General features: G+C 45.8%; 1 protein-coding gene across 2 annotated transcripts in view; it reads right to left on the reverse strand.

Moving 5' to 3' along the window:
* Positions 1-23,678, reverse strand: part of ASTN1 (astrotactin 1) — a 1,300,999-nt gene that overhangs the window by 289,246 nt on the left and 988,075 nt on the right. For both annotated transcript variants that reach the window (XM_069641148.1, XM_069641147.1), the window contains 2 exons: positions 10,510-10,676; positions 8,766-8,960 (listed from right to left, as the gene is read on the reverse strand). In XM_069641148.1, the coding sequence (XP_069497249.1) occupies positions 8,766-8,960; positions 10,510-10,676 (362 nt within the window). The remainder of the gene's footprint in view (positions 1-8,765; positions 8,961-10,509; positions 10,677-23,678) is intronic.

The following is a 23,678-nucleotide window of genomic DNA, read 5'->3' on the forward strand; positions in this document are numbered from 1 at the left end:
AATGGTCATGTGGTCTTCTAAGGTGCAGAGTCACCTAGAAGTAGAGTTCCATAGGTGGGTTCCCAAGACTGTGAAGGAAGACTCTTCTTGACATTTTCAGTTAAAGCTTGAGACTGTTACTAGAGCAGTGTGGCTGGCTCCAAACATTCCGACATGCACGTACGGGGCCAAATATCTTTGCAGTGGTTTCTTGGCCCTGCCTGGAAGACACATTGAATGATACAAAGTCCTTTGTACTGTCTTCTCCATTGATGTCCCTCAAAATGCCTTAAAACCTACCTAAAAACGTTGAATGATTTTCATTCTTAAAAGGGGACACTCTTCTTAGCTAGTCAGGGTATGATGTATGTGACTTACCTGTCATTAAAGAGCTACTGAATGAACATTGCAGATAGAATGAAAGAGGGTTAGGTTCAAGGAGGGATGGGCAGTGGCCAGAAGCTGAGGGAAGGCAAGAGAAATAGAATTTTGAGGCGAGACAGAAAGATAGTCTGTTGCTTGTTGCTTTGATAATTGAGATGAGTGGTCCGGCTCAACCATATACTGGGATCTTTTTTGGTGGTTCTTTTTGGGGACTTTTTCCACCAATCTCTGTATTTAATCCTAATGAATTCAGAGGTTTCCAGTATTAACTATAGCTGATAATTCAGCCTATCTAATTAATTAGGTGCCGATGCAAACACACATGATCTCAATTAAGTCGTGACCTAAGGATGGGAAGCGGTTTGACTAGTCATCTGGATAGAAGATACCTCTCATTTTAAAGCTGCTGAGTGGCTGGGTGAGCTGGGATTTTTCCGAAATACTAAGTTCCCAGAATCAATTTTCCTGGGTGAATCCCTAGAGATCCAAGCAGAGCACATTTTCTGGTGGAGAATCTGATAGACGATTACTTTGGGGAAGCATTTCCTGAAACAGATAGCATCTCAATTCTGAGAGTAGATCCACCACTTCAAGGGATGATTAATTGCGAATAGCTGGGAGGGGATCACTTGCTCCTTCAGCATTTCTGATGTGCTACCTTAGTGGTCATTCCAAATCCTAATGTAATTCTCATCCTATACAGGGCCAGTCCATTGCCACTGTGCGGTCATTCCCCATTCCATTGAGTCTCATAGGACTTGATGGGGGGAGTTGCCAGTATTACCAGCACTGGTATTACTGGTGCTGGTAATACTGGCTGTTGTTTGCTGGTAGGGGGCCTGATTTACCTCCAGCTCTTGATTCAGGGTAAATCAAGTAAGCCACACCAGCAAACTTGCAGTTTGGCGGTGTGGGAAAAGTGGCGGAAACAACATTACTGCCACTTTCACCACTTTTCCTGCACAGACAAAATCCCAATGATCCCCTTTGTTCCTTAAAAAAGCTGTTCACTCCCTGAAGTTTTGATTAAGGTGCTAATCTCGGGAGGATAGCTCAGGGGCAACTTGCTCGTCTCGGAAGCAGGACGACACAGAGTAGCACAAGTTCGATCCCTGGGTAGGTGCTTAGAATCCTCTGGGTATTATGCACGTTATACATAACCTATCATATCATATTATAATAGCTTCAATAATCGAATCAATGCCTCAGAGGTGCTGGAGACAAAGGGCGACAAGTTGGGATTACCCTATGCTTGGCGGACGTGTTGTTTATGTGGGAATGAAGTCATTGAGTTGTTCTACAATCTGATTATGGACTGTGATAGCTTGATGAAATTGTGCCACAAGTATTTTAAATCTTATAATAACACAATTGATCTGAATGAAATTATGGATCTATGGGGAATATTTATGAGGGGCAATGATATTAATCTTATTTATTTTATTTTATTATTTTATCTAAAGATCGTTGAGATTGTAAGATGTGTTGAATAGTGTTAAGAATACCAGTAGTAGATGTTTAACATCTTAAGACTGATGAGTACATGTTATGTTATGTGTTTTTTGTCATGTGTTATACAAAGCCATCTCGGCTATAATTATATCTAATAAAAATTCAAATTAAAAAAAGAATAGCTTCAATGGCCACCAGGAGAGCATACTCAGAATTGGCTTTTGAATGTTAATTGGTTTGGATCCAGTCTAAAGGCCTGCAGTACACTGTTCCATATGTGTGTGCTGTGACAAAGTGTTCTCCTGATCATCATTATAAGGTCCTCGTCATTCAGCAGGTTCTCAGAGACAGGAATGACTTTTAAAAACATATTGCATTAACCATTTTCCCAGAGACTTTAGGCAAATATCTCCCAGAGTCCTCCTCTCTCACAGAGGGAAAACAGGGAATGGATTTGTGAAACTCCATAACAGATACAATGGAAGACTACGAGGAATCCCTAACCAGATCACAAAAGTACTTTTACTGCTATGTCTGACACACACCTCTATACCCATTTAACAACAATGGTGTCCAGGAGAGGCACAGTGCTTCCTTGTGTACCCCCAGGTACACAGACAGGACTCCAGTTCTTCCCAACATCAAAGGGAGATTTGAGGCACTGCTTTCCCTTCAGCTGCCACCCCAGTAGAAAGAGTGTCTCAGTCAGCTAACACCCCATTTGGAATCAATGGGAAAAACACCCACTCATAACAGAACACAGGAGGCATTGTTTTAAAAACTCCCAGTCCAACAGAAGGTCATTACTAAGCTGCAAAGTACTGGTAAGTTAGAACAGTGAACAGCCAGATCAGACTGCGGCAAGGGGAATTCCTACACCCAGGGGGGAGGTCAAAACAGAAGCACCGTCCCAGAAGCGTCCAGCTCCAGACACAAAACACATCCAAAATGGTGGCTTATCTATTATAAGGCTTAGGGTTGCAGTGCATCCTGGCACTGAGCCTGCTCAGACTCAACACCTGTGCATTCCAAGCCCCATTCCATTCACGCCCACCATAAAGGCCAGAGGCCAGGAGTGCAGAGAAAGGGAGTTTTTGAGTGCAGATTTGGTGAGTTATACTATTGGAGTGATGGCCAACTGTCTGATGAAGAGGCAAGTGTCATGGAGTGGAGAAGGAAAGGATCAGATGAGTGAGGAGAAGGCCACCTGTAAGAACTGGAGAGTGGAGGAAGGTGGAATGAAGGAGAGAACGTAGAGAGCGATGTAACGGGGAGTGATGGAGAAGATCTGAAAAGCTGAGGAAGGTGGCAGGAAAATTAAAATCTTTACGGTGGAGATAGGTAGAAGGAAAGAGAAAACCCGGAGAGTGGAGGGAGGTGGAGTGATAGATAAAAAATGAAGATTGGAGGAGGGCAGAGAGAAAGAGAAAACACGGAGAGTGGATGGAGGTGGAATAGGAGAATCCTGAACTGGGCTGGTTACCACAACAAAAGGAGAACATGAGTGGGGCCCATTAACCCCAGAGAAGAAAGACAGAGGCTGTGCCTCGTGAACAGACAGAGAAGAAGGTGAGTGGGTCACCTTATCTCATAAGAAGAAAGGCAAAGGTTGTGGCCTGTGAAGAGGCAAAGACGGGTGTTGGTGAAAATGCAGCAGAGGCTGCGGCCAAGGAAAAGGCAGAGAGAGAAGTGGCCGCAATGCACGCCCGTGAGAGAGCAGAAGGAGAACAGATAGAGACCCTGAACAAAGAAAATGTGGCGAGAGATAAGAGCAAAGAACCAGCCGAGGGAAATAAGACACGGAAACACAAATCAGAATCTCCTGACAAGGAAATGACAGAGAAAGACAAAGCAGAAGCTCTTGCCAAGGAAAAGGCAGCGAAAGGAAAGGCCGAGGCCCTGACCAGGTAAAACGAGAGACACGCCAGAAGAGTGACCTGGGCACTGACACAGGGAAAAGACAAGACACACAAAGAGATATTTTACATTGTGGTGTATCCTTTCAACTAAAGAGAAACTGACATCCTTCCTGACAAATGTAGCAAATCGCATTAAACTCAGACTCCTTGTACCTGCAATTTGTAGCACCATGCTTCAGTGCCTATGCCACAGACTCTTCTCCTAGCAAACCTTTGGGTCTGTGGCCGAGTAGTGTTATCATGTGCTGATGCCGTGCTTGATTTGTGTTTGCCAGATTGTGACGATCGGCCATGATCTCCCAAGGACGCCTGCAGGGGACTCAGATCTGCAAGGCAATGGGTGCCGTAGTGCATCTATGGTGGTGCACACATGGGCAAGATGAGACACCTACCCATCACAGGACTAAAGTGTTCCATCCCAAACAGTAATGTGGGGCAGAAATCCCAGAGAATGAAGGCACTAATGTAGTATTTCCGATAAAAATGCTGACACTAAGGTTTCTCAGTGTGTCGCAACACGCCACACCTTCTTTCTATTGCCATCTTCTCCTCACAAGCCTTGTTGTTCCTAATTTCCTTTCTGTTGTCTGCCATATATTATCATTGTCTTCCTTGTTCTATCCATTTTTGGTGCAATTGTTCTGGTCCCAGTCCTTATTAGGTGGATTCAACTTTTGATTATCTCGTGCCTGCCCATCAGAGGTTCTTTTTGCTTGGCTTTCTAGCTTTCACCCAAAGTAAGTATTCACTGCTCCTGCTCGTGCCTGGTGTTGTTCAACTTTAGATCACATCAATTTTGCACCCCAAGATCTAAGATGGTATTTGTAATCAGAAAGCTTGTTGTTAATGCCTTATACCCGGCTATTCCAAATCTGATTCTTCTCTTGTGGATTAGGGTCTCTTCCTACAGCAGTCAAGGGGCCTCATTACAACCCAGGCGTCAAGTGGTTAACGGCGCCGTAAAAGGTCGCCTGCTTTTAGCAGGCGTTAAAAAAACCAACCCGCAAAGGGACCTAGGAGCTTATTACGGCACTGTAATTTACGGTGCCGTAATTAGCGCCTTCCCCATTCCCATTGAGCCCTATGGGCCAAAAATGGGAATGGGGAAGGGGTATGGTGAATGCGGAATTACCGCCCCGCCAACCTTGGAATGGGGCGGTAATTCCGCCATTCACCATGGCGGACCCCGGCATGGACCATGGTGCTAATAGCACCATGGTTTAGCGCCGGGGTCGTAATGAGGCCCAAGGTCCTGTGCAACTTTGCAGAGGAATAACTGATGGATCTAAAGCACGGGTCCAAGGATATCTCGGCGTATGTCACATGGTTTTGCCTATTTGGCTTAAGAGAGTGCATTACTGGAATGAATGCCGCTACATTGGCCTTAAGAAAGTATTTTAGGGATAAGATGGATCACGTGCCCGGTCGCACCCGAATAAACGAAAATAATGGATACCATATTGCAGCTTGACCATCACATGCAGAAGCACATGGATGGGACAAGGATGGACCAAACATACTCATTCTGTCTCTCTCCTCATTGTCCCTAGCTTAATTTGGAGACCCAGGCTTCCAATAGATATGTGTGACTGCACCAATGTGCTTCCCTGGCAAACTAGGGCACTGTCTCTTTCGTGGTGAAAAAGCGCAACTGGTGAACCAGTTCTTTGCGTAGCCGTTCACACCACAGTTGGGAGATGAACAGGCCCACCTCCAGTCTGTGAAAGGGTGAGGGGGCTGTTCAATGTTGTTTGGTATCCTTTGATCTATTCCACTATAACACTTGGTCTGTCCTGGTTGCAACGGGGCAGGGGAGTTGCTAGGTCTGGAAAAGACCCGGGGCTACGCTGATGTCGGAACTGTTGGGACTAGGGGCTAGCTAGTCTTTTGGTTGTAGCTCCTGAGATTCTATCTGGGGCTACATCCAAAAGATCAGGGGCTATAGCCCCCTTAGCCCCCCACAGCAACACCCCTGCAACGGGGCATCCTAAATCGAAACAGGCGCCCCCAAGACTGATATTTTCGTCTGACGTTTGTGCCACAGAGTGTGCTTTACATGCATGCGTGCTTTTCAGATGTCAAGCCTTTCACCTGGCACGGCCCTCAGTGTGTGTTGTGGTAGGCCTACCCATTAGCATGCCTTAGTCATATATTTAAGAAACATATGAATCAGGTATTGACACCACGTGCGATCCATGGTTGTCACATCATTCTGATGTCTGGTGTTATATAATTTTCATGTTTGGGGGTCTCCTTCCATTTGGTTGAATGCACACTCTTTCACAACCCAAGGAAAAGGTCTTGGAGAGATGAAAAAGCAGGTTAGGGGTTTCTTTTATGTCGTCTGCTGGATCCCATTGTATTTTGTATCCAAGCAAAAGTATTCCTTCATCCCTTTATCAGCTATGGAGGGGTCAGAAAGGACATGAACAGGGAAAGATGACAGTTAGCCCTCACCGGGCTTATCGTAACATGTCTCAGGGGTGCAACTATTTTCATCTTTTTTCGAAACAAACAGCATCAGGCAGGTCATGTATGAGAGGTTCCTACACACTTGCAATAACATTCCAAGCCAGTCAAGGCAGACACATGTGTCTTTCAAGGAGAAAGATTAGAACATCTGGGGTGCATGCGTAGTCAGTCCTACAGGCTTATGGATGGCCTTAAAGAACGTGGCTTCTGTACTGGCGAGGCCTTCCCTTCTTCAGTGAAGAAGGCCCAGTGGTCTCTTGTGTTTGCCATCTTCTAGCAGAGGTCTATGCCTATCTACTCGTGCATAGCTTGGAAACTGCACCAAGGGAAGGGATTGTGCCTGGTAAAATAGCACAGAGGCAGAATCTCAGTCACTGAAAGGGGACTTGACCAGAGCGCCGACGTTGTGTTACCCAGAGAGTAGCGTGCGCTTTATTGGGGAGACAGATGCCTCAGCTCGCGCCTTGGGTGCTGTCATTCAGAAGGTTTCAATCATAAGAAACAAACGTCTTACCTTTTCTGGATCCATTGGAGATGGGTTCACTGCGTCACCCTGACCCCTCCCTCCCCCCCCATCGACCACCAGTTATACTAACAAACCCATGTAAGAAATCCCTAACTGCTAAAGACCCCATTGCACCTCAAGGCCCTCGGGGGTTAAGGTCCTCCTTGCCAGAACAAAAGCCTGAAGTGCCCCCGACTTCTATTGAACACCATTTGCCAAGTCATGTGTATTACCAGCCCATTGCACAGGAGAATCAGCCTGAAACTACAGGACCCTCAAGGGAATCAGTGCTGTGGGGCCCTGTTATTCGCAACCCTCAAATATCCAACAGTTCATTCATGTCCAAAGACACGTCAGGTACTTCCCTTTGAGGGGTTGGAGACTTCTGGGAGGTCCAACGAAAATGGGCCATGACATGATATTATTGGTTATTTATATCGCGCTTAATACCCAGAGGTTTCTAAGCGCGGACCCGGGGATGGAACCTGTGTTGCTTGTGTCGTCTTGCTTCCAAGGTGAGCACGTGGCCCCTAAGCTATCCTCCCGAGACCCTAAGTTCTCCCATCCCACTGTCTGCCAGAGGAGAGACAACCAGCAGCAGCAGTGTGCAGGGCAGTGTGGGGGCAGTGTGGGGGCAAGGTGGAAGATACACTCTGGTCTCTTTACACTGACAAAACCAGGGAAATGCAGCAAAGCCATTCCCTGCCCCTCATGGACCCCATGACACAGGTGAGCCAATTGTTTTATTAGCAGATGTGGGAGGCGGAAACACGTCACTATAAAAGCCATCCCCAAATTAGGTCAGAATGGGTGCTAGAAGGAGAGAAGTGGGGTGAAAGAAGGCGAGGAGGGAGAGCAAGCAAGGAGTAGAGAGGAGAGTGAGGTGCCGGGAGGTGAAAGCGGAGCAACATGAGCATATAGGGGAAGGGGGGAAGTAGAGAGGGGGAGAGCTAAAAGACAGCAAAGAAACCTGAAGTGTAGTCAGTGGAGGACAGAGAAATAGTGGACGGATCAAGTCTGGGGTGCAGAGAATGGAGAAGGGGGTAAGAGTGAACATATCTGGAGAAGGGAGTAGGGAGCAGAGGAGATGGTGGAGAGGGGAATAGACTGATGAGGGCAGCAGGAGGGGGAGAACAGAGTGGAGGGACCTCGAGAAGGGAGCAGCGAGTGGAAGGGGTGGAGAAGGATGGGGAGGCGTGACGAGAGTGAACAGTGGAGAGGGCAGAGAGCAGACGTCCGAGAGAAGGAGAGAGGACAGTGGGGGAAACTGAATCTAGCAGGAGAGAAGGGAGATGCACAATAAGCCATACACTACCAGTACACTAGCATGAAAATCCCAAATCAGCCCCATATGTCATATAGAACACATTACAATCGGGACAACTTGGCTTATGCTGGTCAGACTGGAAAGAGATGTATTTATGCCCCCTGGAGCATAATGGAAAGCAGTGCGGTGAGGCTCAGGAGCAACCCCCTCAACACAAGACTTACCAAGTACTTAAAGCATTATGAGTAACTGCAATACCATACACCCTGCGAGAAGCAAGTGCAGAGCTGAGCAACTCCTGCACCATAGAGCAGAGGTCTGGCCTCGGAGATGATTGGGGGTGAAGTGGGGAGACAGTACTTGACCTAAAAGGAAGTAATCACATTCAAGACTATCTTCAAACATTCTCTTGTTGCAGGTGCAGCACGCTCAACTGATGGTCAGCAGCATCAAATGCAATACAAAGGTCAAAACCTGCGGGGCATAAACACTGCAAGTATCCATGGGCTTTATAGTTTGTTGGGGGTAGATGAAGGGCTAGAAGTGCCAGAGCTGGCATAATCTCCCTGCCAGGGTGTGGAATCCACCAACGGTGGATGGGAAGGCCTTGGCTCTCTATATACTCCTGAAATGGCACAGTGGCCGTGTCCATTGCCAACTTGGTCACAAAGGTAAAGATGGGGACTTCTTTAGGTTTGGTTTCTTGCCAGGAGAAGGATTTGGCATTTCTACAGCATATCACGTACAAGACAAGCAGGGGGAATGTGAAGATGCAGTGAAGGCTTACCTAAAGGTTCCCCTGAGCACCTGCCCACTCGCCACCTCCTTGCTATGGTTGTTGTAGCCAAAAAAGACTTCTCCGAACAGGGTCTGATTCATGGGTAGATCCGGAGTAAGTCCACAGTCCCCTCCAGGCGGGCAGGACTCGGAGAGGAGTTGGCACGAGTGTCCATCTGGGCCTAATTTGTAATCCTCGATGCAGCTACAAGGAGGTGAATCGAAAAGGGTCAAGGCGTTATGGCATACATGGTGCGAGAAACTCAGGCAAGATCATAAGTCAGAAGTGACCATGGGGATCATTACAACCCAGGCGTTAACCAATGGCGCCATTAGCGCCATGGTTGACGCCGGAATCCGCCATGGTGAATGGCAGAATTACTGCCCCATTCCAAGGTTGGAGGGGCGGTAATTCCCCATTCACCATTGGCCCTTCCCCATTCCCATTTTTGCCTTATAGTGCTCAATGGGAATGGGAAAGGTGGTAATTACGGTACCACAAATTGCGGTACCGTAATTACCTCCAAGGTCCCTTTGCGGGTCCCTGCTTTAACGGCTGGCGTAATTGGGCGGTAAGGTATTACCAGCACCAGTGCCCTTACCGGTATCGGTAATCCCTTAACGCCTGGGTCGTAATGAGACCCCATGTGACCACTGACTGACTTGCAAAATGTTATGCATGCAGAGCAGGTGTATCATAATTGACCAATGGAAACGTACAATAATATTTCAGCATGCTCTGAATATTTCACTCTGGGCACAGTTGTCATGGTACAAACTCTGCACAGGCGCACTCTAGCCACCAGTAAGAACTATTCAAATGTAGTGAAGATAAGGCAGGCAAACCTATAGAAAGTCTCTGCCACACTCTATGTGACAAGGGCCACCATTCACCACCTTCACGCCTCTTACAAAAAGACAACTCTTTGGCATGTGCATTGCCTCCTAACAACTCTACCGCTGCAGGCCTACAATTTCCTCATGCTACGCGGACTCCAAAACCACACTGCCTTACACCCACCACAATTTCCCGTTCGGTCCTCCTACCTCCCAGCCTGCATCTAACATTGTGTTCCCTTCCAGTGTTGTTTCTTCACCCACCACCATTATCGTTGACTACACAGCGCCGTATTCTCAACACCAATCCCTTCTCAGCGACTGCTGACTTTCTACTCAAAGAGTGCTCTTAGAACATGCATATGCTAGAGTCCGCCTAATCCTAGTTTAGACCTTCCACTTCACACTTGCAATAATTGCATCAATGCATTTATCTCCACACACTATGACTCCTTGCTTTCCTCTGCCACCTCACAGTAAGCACACACTCTGCACCATATCCCCACCCTCCTCCACATATTGGCTCTTTGTGCCATAAGGGCAACTCATTCGTGTCTAAGCCCTGAAGCATAAAGCTCTAAAACGGCCTCCATTTCAGAAGGTTGCGGAGCTTTGAGATCACTGTAACCTGATTATTGTGTCCTACCAATTTGTTTTGAAATCGTACTGTATGGCACTTTTTGCACGTTGTGACGATTAAGGAAATGAATAGTACTGCAAATGTTTCTCCATATACATAATGTTCATTCTTTCATCACCAGTAACCTAAGGAATACAGAATAATGAATACTCTTGCCCGAAAAATCTGAACTAGGTCAGAGGAACCCTATGCTGGTGCCTGCTGTTGGTTTTTACATCCTCTGGTGTAGTGTGTCTTTTATCATAGAAGAGGGCGCTGTCGAGTCTCTGCTACTCACCCACAGAACATCAGCAGATTGTAGAGAGAGGAATCCTCAAGCAAGGGCACCGTTTTCTGCAGACACAGCTGTTCACAGCCACCATTGAACCCGTCGGAGCAGTCCACTCCAATGTGGCGGTCGTAGCAGCCCAGACCATCCTTCATGGGGCTGAGTCCCAAAGGACACTACCAGGAGGAAGAGAAAAACGAGGAACAGGTTTAAAGAATGGCAAGGATGGGTGATGACAAGAGGAACATGTATACAATAATGGTAGTCAGTGATGATACAAGAGGGACAGATACAGGCATTGTTTCTAAGGCGTCTACAAGATGATGCTCTGCTTCAGAGAACAACCTCAAGACTGGCATTGGCAGGGAGGGCACCAAATGGACTGCCCAATGAACCAGCTGCCTCTCACTGGATTGCAGTGCCAACTACAGACGGATTTAGGGCAGAGGTACGATATACTTAGTGAAAGTACATACCTTATGGGAGATCGTAACAATTTTAGAACACGGCACACTCCAGCCAGGGACTCTTTCCACTGACAATGAATGTGGTGCACAATAAAAAAGCGTTTTATCTTTATTGAGCCACGGATTTTACTTTGAGAAGGCATCCAACCCGTCTCACACCCACCTTAACAAATACCCTGTGTCGCAATGGACTATGAACCAGGCTGGTGTGTAGCAATTAAATATTTATACATTTTTAGAATTCAAAGAAAATCAAGCAACTCAAAATTAGGGCAGCAGACACCACTGTGTGGCAGTATGCATGCAAAAATCCCACAATACTGTTACTTCACACCCCTAACATAAGATCCATACACCTTTAATAGAAGCGGAAACAAAATTACTTTTCTTCTAAAGAACAGATAGCACACAGGTTAAGCACTCCCCCTGCAACACTTCCCTCAAACAGTCAGTGGCTAAATTATTTGTGGATGGAAAGCAGTGGCAAGGAGCCAGAAAGAAGAGGCAAAAATCGGATTTAACATTCAGCCCACCACCCCTAGATGGGAAGTCAGAAATGAAAATGAAAACCTTCAAACGGAGCAAAATGGCATACTTGGATTTTACTTGTTACTTGTATCTCAGTTTACAATTTTGGTAGGATAGCTATGACAGAAATTTGTGTGCCTGCACTTAAGAGACAAGGAAGCTTACAGACTACTGAACAGGACACCAAAGCAACGTGACACAGGTAAGAAAATCGATTTAAGGAGGGAAATAATGCAGAAAAAAAAACACACACAGCAGAATTGCAACTCGTGTTTTACACAGGCTTTAAAATGGCAGGCAGCTAAGAAAAGGGGCTTAGCTGTCAAAATCGGAAATTGGTTTTTGGATGAGATACAAAGGCACATATCAGACAGGATTCTGAGGGAAAGGGAATATTCTTAATGGAATAATGTTTGTTTTTTTTGTATGGGAAAACTGCAAATCGTGATTTAGTGAAAAGCAACATACATGGGCAAATTCGGTTTTTGTTGCACAATTTCAGGTTCTACTGAGGCTCTATTTTAATTACTATATTACTAAAGAAAAACTCTGTGTGCAAGGGGGTTAATTTCGAATTCTAACCAGCTCGCACTGTGTACCTCCTTATAGGGAAATTAATTAATTTATTTCAAAATGGTACTAAGCATTTACACAGATGACTGAAATAGTTATGAAAGGAATAGGCTAACAGATATGGACTAACAGACATTCTTCTAAGGAAAGGTGAACAGATTGATACTGGCAATTTGGGATTTTGTATGGGATTTTAATAGGATTTGAATAGGATGCAAGGATAAAAGAGTGGGATATGCAGTTTTTGTGTACTGTGTGATATTATACTTACAAGATAAGATTGAGTTTCGGAATTCGGACAGCCAGTGAGGTCTCTGGACAGCGGGGCCAAGGTTCTGGTCACTGGGACAGTGGGGTCAAGAGATGGTATCAGCTGGGCAAGGTCCAGTCACTGGGCTCTCCTAGATGGGATCAGCTTCCTTTCCTCCTTTCTCCCTGGATTATTGGGTATGCCTGGATCTGGATGGGTGATTCTGCCTGGATGGACTCAGCTGACTCTGGATCTGGTTTTTGAGTTTTAAATCTGGATAGTGGGATGTACCTCTGCTTTCCTGGATCTTGGTGTCTGGTTTTCAGCGGCTTGTCCCTTGTGTTTCCCTGTCTCCCCCTTATATAGGCAAAGTGACATCATAGAATTTTAGAATCTGGGGGGAAGTACTCAAGAATTAGTCATATTTTAGGATAGGATAGGCCAGCATATCGGTCCTCCCACCTCCCCCTGGGTTGATTGGTTCAGGGGAAATTACATAATTTTATGTGTGTTCATTTATGACTTCCTTTGTCCCACAAGCCTATTTCTTGACAAAAATGAGTAATGGATCAAAACATCAGATTTATACTAGTCACCTTCATGAAAAATAGATATGCAGTTTCATATGTCACAGGGAATTGGACAGTCCAATCGCCAACTATGTGTGATGTTGCATCGCCCTTCAGCACACTGTCATCATTTTTATGCGCTTCATAATACTTAAAATTCTGCAAATAGCTACATATATGCCCATTGATATTTTGCATAATTTCACTAAGTTGTATGTATATGCAATTTATAATTCCTACCGAAATGCGTTTTTCCTGCCATTCCAGGCCACCAAGTGCTAGAATAAGGCACATGGGGGTCATTACGGCCCTGGCGCTAAGGGGTTAATGGCACCGTAAAAGGCTGCTGCGCTGTTAACCCCTTAGCGCCTAATTACGAGGTCCCTTTGCGGGGACCCGACCTGAACGGCTGGTCTGGACCAGCCGTTAAATTAGGGACCCGCAAAGGGACCTTCGAGGTAATTACGGTACCGCAATTTGCGGTACCGTAATTACCGCCTTCCCCAGTCCCATTGAGCCCTACGGGGAAAAAATGGGAATGGGGAAGGGCCAATGTTCAATGGGGAATTACCACCCCGCCAACCTTGGAATGGGGTGGTAATTCCCCATTGAACATTGGCAGACTCGTTACAACACCGGCAGTAACCATGGTGCTAATACCACCATGGGTTACCGCCAGTGTTGTAATGAGGGCCATGGTCTCTTTCTATTCACCAAACATTTACATAGAAACCTAGCATAACATAATAATTATTATTCATTTAGAGTGCTGGGAAAATTGTCTTAAACTGCAACAGTTTTTAAAGTTAAGTGGCTGTATTAGTCACTGTGTGGGCGGTCCTTCAAAACCCTACAGCCAAATTGTCACTGCCAGGCTTGGCTGGCAACAAAGGAATTTCATGATGCCCTTTGACTTTCTTTCAGCTCCCCCATCAGGGAGGATGCTTAAGGAAATCACACCTCTGGGTCAAACACAGGGCCCAGTCACTTCTTTCGTATTTTCTGGCTGTCCTGCTGGCCAGTCTAGTAGAACCAGTAATTATCACGCTCTTGGGCCTTTCATGTGCACTTGTGGGCTGATTCCCATATGGGTGCAACTTCTTCCATGGGAGGCAGGGCATCCTAGAAGTCATTGCCTAGCCAAACCAGTTCTGCTGGTTTCTGAGTCCTTTCCCAGCACCACTTCTGATGGAAACAAATATAATGTACATTTAGGTAGCCATGTCACTGCAAAACCCCCACCCACATATACCAAAATATTTCTGTGCAAGCAACAGCTGTCATTTGACACATTTTTACACGTGTGTTTATTTTCTTTCATTCCACATTGACAAATGCGATTTTCTGCAGCCTGCAGGATTATGTTTCACTTTATCTTTGGAAGGAATTTTCCAATCACTGTAAGTTCACAGACACAGAATGGATCCTGCTAAGTATATTTTTGAAATTGATATGGGCATAAATAAGCTGCGCTATTTCTTTCCTTTGCCAGACCTTTAGTGCAATGGTTAATTTTAAGAGGAAATATAAGCCTTGCTGAGTGCAAAACACAATTCTTTTCCTTTCAAGTGATGTCCCAGTGCATCAGCTGTTCTGGAAATGTATTGCCTCACTTCTTGGTAATTAGCAAAAGTAAAGCATGCCAGGGTGTGTTTGCATGAAGGGCACAACTTTGTGATGTTTTAAAATGAAATCAAAAACACATGCAAAGCTGTCTCGGATGTCATGTGTGCAGCTTTAGTATTCAGAAAACAGAACAGCAAATGTGGTGCCGTTGTGCATGTAGGACATCTTCAGATGGTTTAAATGGAGGTTAAACAATGCAGAGCACTTTCATTGGTGGCATTCTTGTGTTCAGTGCTCACCACACATATGTGCCATGGAAAGAAAAGCACAGCCGTTTTTTGGCATTATTTCCATGCATTATTTTTGTTTGAAGGGATTTCTGCAATGGGCTTAAATGTACCCCACAAGATGGTGCATTCTTCCACAAGGTGGCATCGAGTGGAGAGTTGTGATGCATGCAGTGGGTGGGGCCAAGTGGTAAGGAGTTGTAATTTAGAACTGGGAGGCCTCACACTGTGAGTTGGGAAACCAGTGTGGTTGACAGGGGCAATGAAGGGCCAGATCAGTCACTTATCAGTCCTAACCAAATTAGTAAGGTTGAAACTGAATGGAGAAGAATCCCAGCGCTGTGGTAAATGGTTATACAATTAAAATGGGGCCATATTAATGACAATGTCGATAAACCCTGTGTAGAGGAAAGCTGTGTATCTCAGATACCTGAGGGTTCGTAGCGCTATATAAATGCCATATTATTATTATTATTTATTATTAAATGGTTACAAGTGTAGTAGTGAGGGTGTTCAACTCAGAAAAGCCAAACATTTTCTAGTAGTTTGAAGTGGGACCTGAAGCGAAGAGGTGGCATGGGGGTGGTCTATAAGAAACAGCAGTCCAACAGGAAGTGCTCCTGTATGATGTATGGTGGTTTTGGCTAGTGGCAGAAGGCGAGTTTTAATGCAAGGAACTGTTCTCTGATTAAGCTAGGCTTTATCAGTTGGGAGAGGTTTTACTAAAGGAAGAGATGACATGATTTACTGGAGGAAGGCGACACACTCAGTTGGTGGGCTCTATCATTGGCTGCATGTGTTATCTTAGACTTGAGTGTAAACTTGTGGCCGGAGGTGTTGCATCATTTTGCTAGAAGCCACACGGTACTGCTTGAGCAGGCAGGGATTAGCAGGAACCAGTGTGCTCTAGAGTAACGAGATGTGGAATGCTGTTGTGGTGTAACAGGAGGTGCTTTAATGGAGTGGGGTGTTGTCTAGAAGGTTGTGAGATGTAGAAGGGAGAATTGTCTTCTAGCAAGGGGTGGTGGATTTTAGCAGAAAGAGATTATGACTTGTGCGAGAAGGTATGGTTGGAGGTGTATGCTTCTGTGGAAGAGTGTGCACTCTCGAGGAGGCTAGATCCGACCAGTAGAATATAGACTAGTCCACCGAAGGGCACAGGAATTGGTTGCATTAGCAAGTAGTGATCGCGTGGGCTAACGTGTTGTGAGTGCAGTCACGTGATTAGATGTCTACAGCAACTTCATGTTAAACCGGACAATGGGCCACATTACGAGGTCCCCTCGCGGGACACGTTAAGCATGCCTGGGAAAACCAGGCGTGCATACCGGGTCCCGCGAGGGAGCAAACAACGGGCCATCTCGTAATGGCCCGTTGTTTACTCCCTCTCCCATTCCCATTCAGCCCTATAGGGGCTGAATGGGAATGGGGATGAACCGGGTCCGTGTCCTCGAGTGAGGAATTACCGGGCCATCCGAACTCGGAATGGTCCGGTAAATCCTCATTCCGAGGACACGGACACGGATGCGGTTTTGCCGGCAGCCATGCCGCAAATAGCGGCATGGCTACCGGCATACCTCGTAATGAGGCCCAATGTCTGTATTCATGTGGGAGATGTTCAGCAAGTTCCAGCATTTGATCTTATATTACTTTGAATGCTGGTTCTTGTAAGAAAGTAAATGGGGATTTGTACTGCACCAGCTGCCACTGTAGTGGTTTGCCCACGCCAAGGCGTGTCTGCAGTGCCCATTGGGCCTTGCTTGTGGTAACCAGTCTTGAATCTGTTTCCACTGAAGGAAAGTCTTGTGGAATTATAGAGGCTGGCCTTCCACCCAAATGAAGATGGTCTACATGCCAAACTCTCTGGTGTATGCAGTTTGCTGTTGCTAGTTGTTTCTGGGCCAGTAGAGCTTGGCTCCAGAGCCCATTGCACTCTGTGTGGCATGGGCACATGACTAGGGCAGTTCTCTGGCTGTCGAGTGTTCCCTGATGGTCAAAAGACCTAAGGACCCTTAGTGGAAGCATTACCTGCAAAACACTGGCGAGGTGAGAGAATGCTCTCCAAATGCTCCTTTACCCACTGCAGGTGAGATCACCCCTGTGTCTTAACGCCACAGGGAATGTTATCTCTTCAGAGCTTGAGAGCTCGTTTCCCAGAAACCATAGGCTTTATTCCCTGTGCGTATTACTCAATGTAGCAATTGGAGGTGAGAGAGGTACAGCGAGAAGCGGTAGGATAAGGGGCAGCAAAAGAAAGCATGAGCAGTGCTTAATTTGTAACATAATATGTGCCAAGGCCCAAATATTTTCTAGCGCATCTGGGAAACATACCAGTGGGCAACTCCCGGCACACTGGTGCCACCATCCACAGCAGTGCCTCAAAGTGTCCGCATATTTAGGGTATAACCTGCAACTCCTACCGCCTATTGCGGGTGATGGATGCACTTCCCATGGCAGATGTGTAATTTATAGATACCAATTGGCATCATCATTGTTAACATTCTGCTCAGATTCAATGGGCAGAAAGTGGAACAGGTTGGCCATCTATCCACATAAAAAAGGAAACATCCTTTCCTCCTATGGTAAATTAATTGACCAATGTAGGAAAAGTCATTCCTGAACTTGTGAACTTGCCAATCAAACACTGCTGCAAAATCGTTGTGTATAGTTTGGTGCTCATGGCAGACACTTCTCTTAGGCAGTGGCCTTTTCTCTGGTTTTGCCCCTGTGTTAGTGCTGCTGGCTGGTGACTGTCCTCTTATTGTCCCCACATTGCAGTAGCAGAACTGCACCATTGCCAAGCAAGATGACTGGAGCATCCAGCATTGTCACCTTCCAACACATTGCTATCTATGAAAAGTAGCTCTGTCCTGCCCATCTGGGTCATTAGGTTCAGGAATAACCATGAAGCAGCACAGAATGAAGTGACTGCATCCGGTGCGCACTGTTGTTACTTTTTGTGTGACAACTACTGATTGAGAGCTAAAATAATAACGTTTCTGCAAAAAACCTCATCATAAACAGATCGAGTCTGAGAAAATAAGTGCTAGGGCTCAGAAATTAGTGCCAGGCTCAGCCCTGGCAAACACCCCGTCGAGGATAAGGAAACTCAGCCCCTCATTTTCTCTCGACTCAACCATCTGCTCTCCCTTTTTTAAGCAATCTCAGTGCGGCACTAATAGTACACATTTTCACTCCTTCCTTTCGGATAACTTTCTTCCTGCTTTCCTGTTCCCTCCCTCCACCATTCTTATGTCCTCTGATCCTATGTTCTGTTTAACCGCAATGAGAGGGGGAGACCTAAGGGAAAAAGTTCCTAACATGCCATCTTGGTACAAAAAGGGTAAAGGGGAGGTAGCTCCCATTACCAGCCAATGGCCAGCCATTGTTTAGTCATATGCTAATGATTGGCCTTCCGATCCAGCAGGACCGAGAGGACATTCCAGACTCTTTGATCCTACTTATAGGCAAGTGATGCCCTGGGTCTAGGCCACCTCAGGGGACATCCCTTTTGCCACATAGAAGACTGCTTGATTGTCACCGGAAAATCTCTCAAAATTCCATGGTGCTGGCTCTGCTGAATAGAATTGGTGGCCACTTGATAGGTAGGCTAGGGAAACTCACAGACCAATAGCCAGAGTTTCCTAAACAGTGCCTCACTGAAATGCAAGTCTTTGAAACATCTATAGACTCATTGACATCAGATGATCTTGGACACCCCCGTCTTCCTGGCAGGAGATGCTCTTATAGCTGTGCAAGCCTTGGTTTGAAGTGCCTGGTAAATCAGTAAGGCAGACTGGTTAAGAGTCTCATCAAATGTCAAGTCAAAAGTATTTCAAAGCCCTGTGTATCAGAGCCTAAATTTTGAGTGCATTCGCTCAACATAATGGGACTGGATGATTAAACCTGACCACTGAAGAGGTCTATTGATTGAGGGCTGCAAGTTTCTCTGCAGATCAGAGCAGTGAACTCAAAGCATTCTGTGTGCATATAATGTTAAAGGTATTTATATCGCACACCGTCACCAGCGGAGTTGGTCCCCAGGCGCTCAGCCGGATCTGTAACAAGAGGGCCGGGGGGGTTTAGGTTAGTCGGGTGAAGGGGGAGTAGAACAGTGAGAGAAGTGGTGTGCTGTTGGCGGCTTCAGTTCGGTTTCCACTGTGCACTGAGCTTTGGTGTAGGTATCGAATCGGAGCGAGACCTTGTGTGCTGTTGATGCGGTTTATGTGTTGTTTGTTGTTGTTGCGGTGTGGTGAAGTGTGTGTGGTTTGCTGGGCGAGAATTGTGTGGGGTTTCTGGTTAAATAGGTATATAGAGATTTGAAGTTGGGTTAGTCGGTAGTATGTCCTGGTTCTAGCCGATCTTTTTCTAATTAAGTAGCATTGCTGTGGGTACACTTAGTAGCTGGTTACATTTCTTGGCCATTTAACTGGTTTGGTTAGATGACACAGTGCATTCCTGGTTGTGTTGTAGGGATCTTAGTTTGGGGGCCGGTTATGTCTAGTCTCCCCCCTCTGATGCTGTGGATTGGCCGCCCCCTGTTCCCTCGCTTTCTATATTGATGGTGGTCTACCTGGCTTGGGCGTGATTTGGGCCAGGGTAATATTGATGGCTCGTTCTTGACCTTCTGCCTTGGTCTAACTATGTATTCAGTCATTAATGTCATCCTGCTAACTAATGTTGTAGTTTAATACATCGTAGAGTGTCTTCCTTAGGTTCTGTTTGTAGTTGGTAGATTGTTGGAGTCCGGGATCGGTGTCTCAACTCATCGTTGTTGCCAGGTATGTGTGTGCCCCTGTGGGCATTCTTCTAATTATGTAGTGAAAAGACGCGATTTGAGCAGTTTTCTGAATAGTAGGTGGTTTCTTGTGTTATGTATATTCTTCGTTAAGTCGTTCCACATTTCTGGTGTGAGGTGAGAGAAAGAGGATGCTCCAAATGTTCTCTTGTTTTAGGGTTTTGGTTCCAGGTGAATGTCTTTGCTTTATCTGAGAGTTCTTGTTGGGTGATGCAGGTGTTATTTGTCTCTCAGGAATTCTGTGCCTTGATGCTGGATTGCTCTGTGCATGATGAACATTGATTTGAATTTGATTTGTTGTTTTATTGGTAGCCAATGTAATGTTTTTAATGCAGGAGTGAGGTGTTCTCTTCGGGGAAGTTTGAGGAGTAATCTGGCTGCCACATTTTGTATGCGTTGAAGTTTTTTTTGAAGTCTTTCAGGTATACCCAGTTATAGTCCATTGGCGTAATCTACTCTGAACATGATGAGAACGATGATGGTTAGTGTTTTGTTCGTAAATGATAAGAACGGTAGGATCCTTTTTGCCGCTCGCAGTAGAAGGAGACATTTCAGAGAAAAGAGACAGTGTAGCGTTGACTTGTGGCTCTAGGGTAAGTTTGTTGTCCATCAGGACTCCCAGGTTTTTTACAGTCGATGATGGGGCTGGGGTTGTACCGAGTTCCCTTGGTGAGGGGATGTAGTGGTTGTCTCCTCCGTTTTTTGTGATGATCATTATTTCTGTTTTGCCTGCATTGAGTTTGAGGTAGTTAGAGTTCATCCAGTTGAATACATCACAAAGGGAGTTCTCAAGTGTTGTAGCAGGTGAGGCAGTGTCTTTTGATGATTTTAATCAGCAGAGAAAGGTAGATGTTGAATAATAGCGGGGAAAAGGATGATCCTTGTGGTACGCCACATGTGGAATCTCTTGTGCTGGATTTGAAAGGTTTCATCGATATAGTTTCTGTTCTGTTTGTTAGGAACGATTTGATCCACAGTAGGGCGGTGTCTGTTATTCCCAATCCTTTCAGTCTCGTGATGAGGATTTTGTGGTTAACTGCGTCGAATGCCGCAGAGAGGTCAAGAAGTATCAAGGCCATGCGGTTGTCTGAGTCTGCGTTTGCTTTTAGGTCATCCCATATTGTGAGGAGAGCTGATTCCATTCTCCTCACTGGTCAGAAACCAACTTGTGCCTCGTCTAGTAGGCAGTTCTCTTCTATGAGTTCTTGGGTTGTTTTGTATATGTGGGTTTCTAGCAATTTAGCTGTACACTGGATGTTGGAGATGGGTCTGTAGTTGGAAAGTTCCTCTATATTTCCAGCAGTGTCTTTGAGTAGCGGTCTGATGTACGCGGATTTGAAGGATTCTGGCACTTTCCCTGTTGAGATTGAAAGGTTGAGGAGTTTCCTGTGGTATTCCATGGGGGTTCGTTGTGTGAGGATTGATTTGTATATGTCCGGTGGGCAAGGATCCTCAGGAGAACCTGTCTTGTTGATTTGTTTTACCAGTTTGACGAAAGTCTCCACAGATATTTCAGGGATTTTTCATAGTTTGTTCAGGGGTTCCTCGTAAGGGGCAGCAGGATCCATAGTCTGATCACAAGGTCTGTTTGGTATGGCTTGTTGGGTGGTGGTGATTATGTTTTTGTAGTTGTTCTGCTAGGCCATTGCACAGTTTCATCAATGGTATTGGTGTGTAGCTGCAGCCTGGTGGATTTTTTATTTCATTTCTGATTTTGAAGAGTTCTTTATGGGTGTTTGGTGCTGTGAGGATTCGGTTGTCGTAATATTTCCTTTTTGCTTTTTGTATTTCCTTTTTGGAGGCACGGATATGTTGTTGAAGTTTAAATGTATTTCCGTGTCATTTGTGGTTCTCCATTCTAGTTCTAGTTTTAGGTTCTTTTTTTCATGGCGCCGAGTAGTGGGGTGAACCATTTTTACGTTGTTCTTTTTTACGTGAAGGGTTGAAAGGTTTTTCTTTGGTGATTTTGTCGATTGTTGATGTTATCCAGTTGAGGAGTAGAGCTACTTTTTTGTCTAGGTCAGCGTCTTCCATGATTATTGCTTGTGGTTTGCTGAGTTCCAGGGGTTCAGTTAGGTTGGAGTTTTTTATGGTTCTCCAATTCCTTTTCATGGTGATCGGAAAGGATATGGAGGCACTGTTGTGTTGATATTAAACATGCTGGTTGCCCAGATGCCATCCCCTGGTTTTGCACGCTTACAATTTATTTCATGTACTTGTGATAATACACACAGATTATCACAAACTCTGAATTGTAAGGTCCAGTGCTGCTGCAAGTGACTGTGTGCATGTGACTAGGATGTATGCCTCAGAATCTGCACCAGCTCGGAACATAGTGGGCCTGCACCAGGCCTCCCATTGTGGCAGCATATCCGAACACTGCCCGAGCACCATGGGATTCTCATCTTTGACCTTCACTTTAAAGGTGCATCACTCTCACTTCACCCCACTCTGCCCCTACACACATACACACATACACACACACACACACACACACACACGTAGGAATTACTTGAGGTAACCATCAGTGTGGTTGCAATGATGTAGATTCCACCTTCGGCCACCGGGTATGTAAACCCACCAATCACTAGGGACAGCATTATATGAACCAGATGTCCTTATGGCTCTCAATCAGTCTCTAGTTCAAAGAATCTGGCTAGGGGGTGTCAGAGGATGGTGACCACACACAGCACTGCTGGAAGTTGTGAGGACTCCTTCCAAAGTCCCATGCTCTAACAACTGAGCTAACAGGTCTAACATGACAACTCATTTGGAACACTGCAGAATACACAGAATACGTATTACCTCCGTACCCCATCCCAGTCTGACAAGCTCAGTTCTCTCTGCATCCCAACCTTTTCCTTGATGTTGATCATATGCTAGGAATCAGGTAGGAAGCCCCCAGCTTCCATTTTCTCCATCGTGCCATAGACTTGAACCTGATCTCTTTGGGGTTCACTTATCTTGCACCTCAAAGGGGCTAAGAGTATTACCCACCTCTAACAGCATGCGCAGTACCTTCCTCCCATTTCCATTGGGGCTTTGGGTGGCCATTCATTAGAAATTATGAATATACTCTGATTAGGACCTTTAACTCTTGCTTATGTAGTTGGTATAGTACCGACAACATCATATGACGATATAGCACTCTCGCCCACTCACACACACACTCACTCACTCACTCACTCACTCACTCACTCACTCACTCACTCAATCTCTTCTTCTCTCAATCATATGTGCTTTAGTGCAAGCTTCTTGCTGAGCTCCTACTGCCATGCGGGGATGAGCAAGGGGGAAGGGCCGTAGGGTTTTGTAGAACCTTGCTGTGTTTTAGTGATGGTTTGTGGGGTGAGATGCAAGGTAATAAGCTGTGCTGAGGTTGGAAAGGCGGGAGTGAGAGAATGGTTTGGACCTATATCGGTTGGGGGTTCCATGTGTTAATATCCCAGCAAAAAAATGTCTCTTTTTTCTCCCTTAGGTATGCGGAGCTTCAGCGCGGCAAACTGGCTTGGTTGAGCCCCGCTGGTAAATGATGTTGAATTAAGAGCACTATGATGAGGTAAGTAAGCGCTATGCGCAGTGCTGCGACGTCTTGCCTTTGCTAAGCTGTGTTTTCCTTCCTTGTAGGTTGCAGTGTTCTTCAGCGTGAGTGGAATGTCCGGAGTGGTGCCAGCCGAGAGGCGACCAGCCAGGTAAGCCTTTTGAGCAGTTCGTAATTTGTAAATGTCTCTACTGCTTTCTTTAATGTTGCCTCTATCTTCCTCTTTAAGGTCGTTCTGTCCGGGAGACGTGCAGATTCGAGGAAGCTGTTCTCAGTAGCTGCAAGTGTTTAAAGATGAAGACTGCAGGTAAGATGCTGCTGCTAATGATGTTCCTTTTGTCTCCTTTCAGGTTCTGCTTCTCCGAGGTTCTAGGGAATAGCGGGACATGTTGAGCTACAGGTTGGAAGCTGCAAAGTAACGCAAAGCGTGTTGTCTTGCTCGGGTGTGGTTTAAATAGTCCCAACAAAATAGTCCAGGTAAAGTAATCCCTAGGCTGCCACACCCAAAACACTAGACCACGTAGCTTGGTTCCTAGGAACCAAGCTATGTGGATGCCTCCATGTTGGCTGACAACACAATAAAGTAGTTCCCAAGCACA

This window comes from Ambystoma mexicanum, chromosome 1q (genome assembly GCF_040938575.1).
Source record: "Ambystoma mexicanum isolate Mex_15411 chromosome 1q, UKY_AmexF1_1, whole genome shotgun sequence".
Lineage (NCBI taxonomy): Eukaryota > Metazoa > Chordata > Amphibia > Caudata > Ambystomatidae > Ambystoma > Ambystoma mexicanum.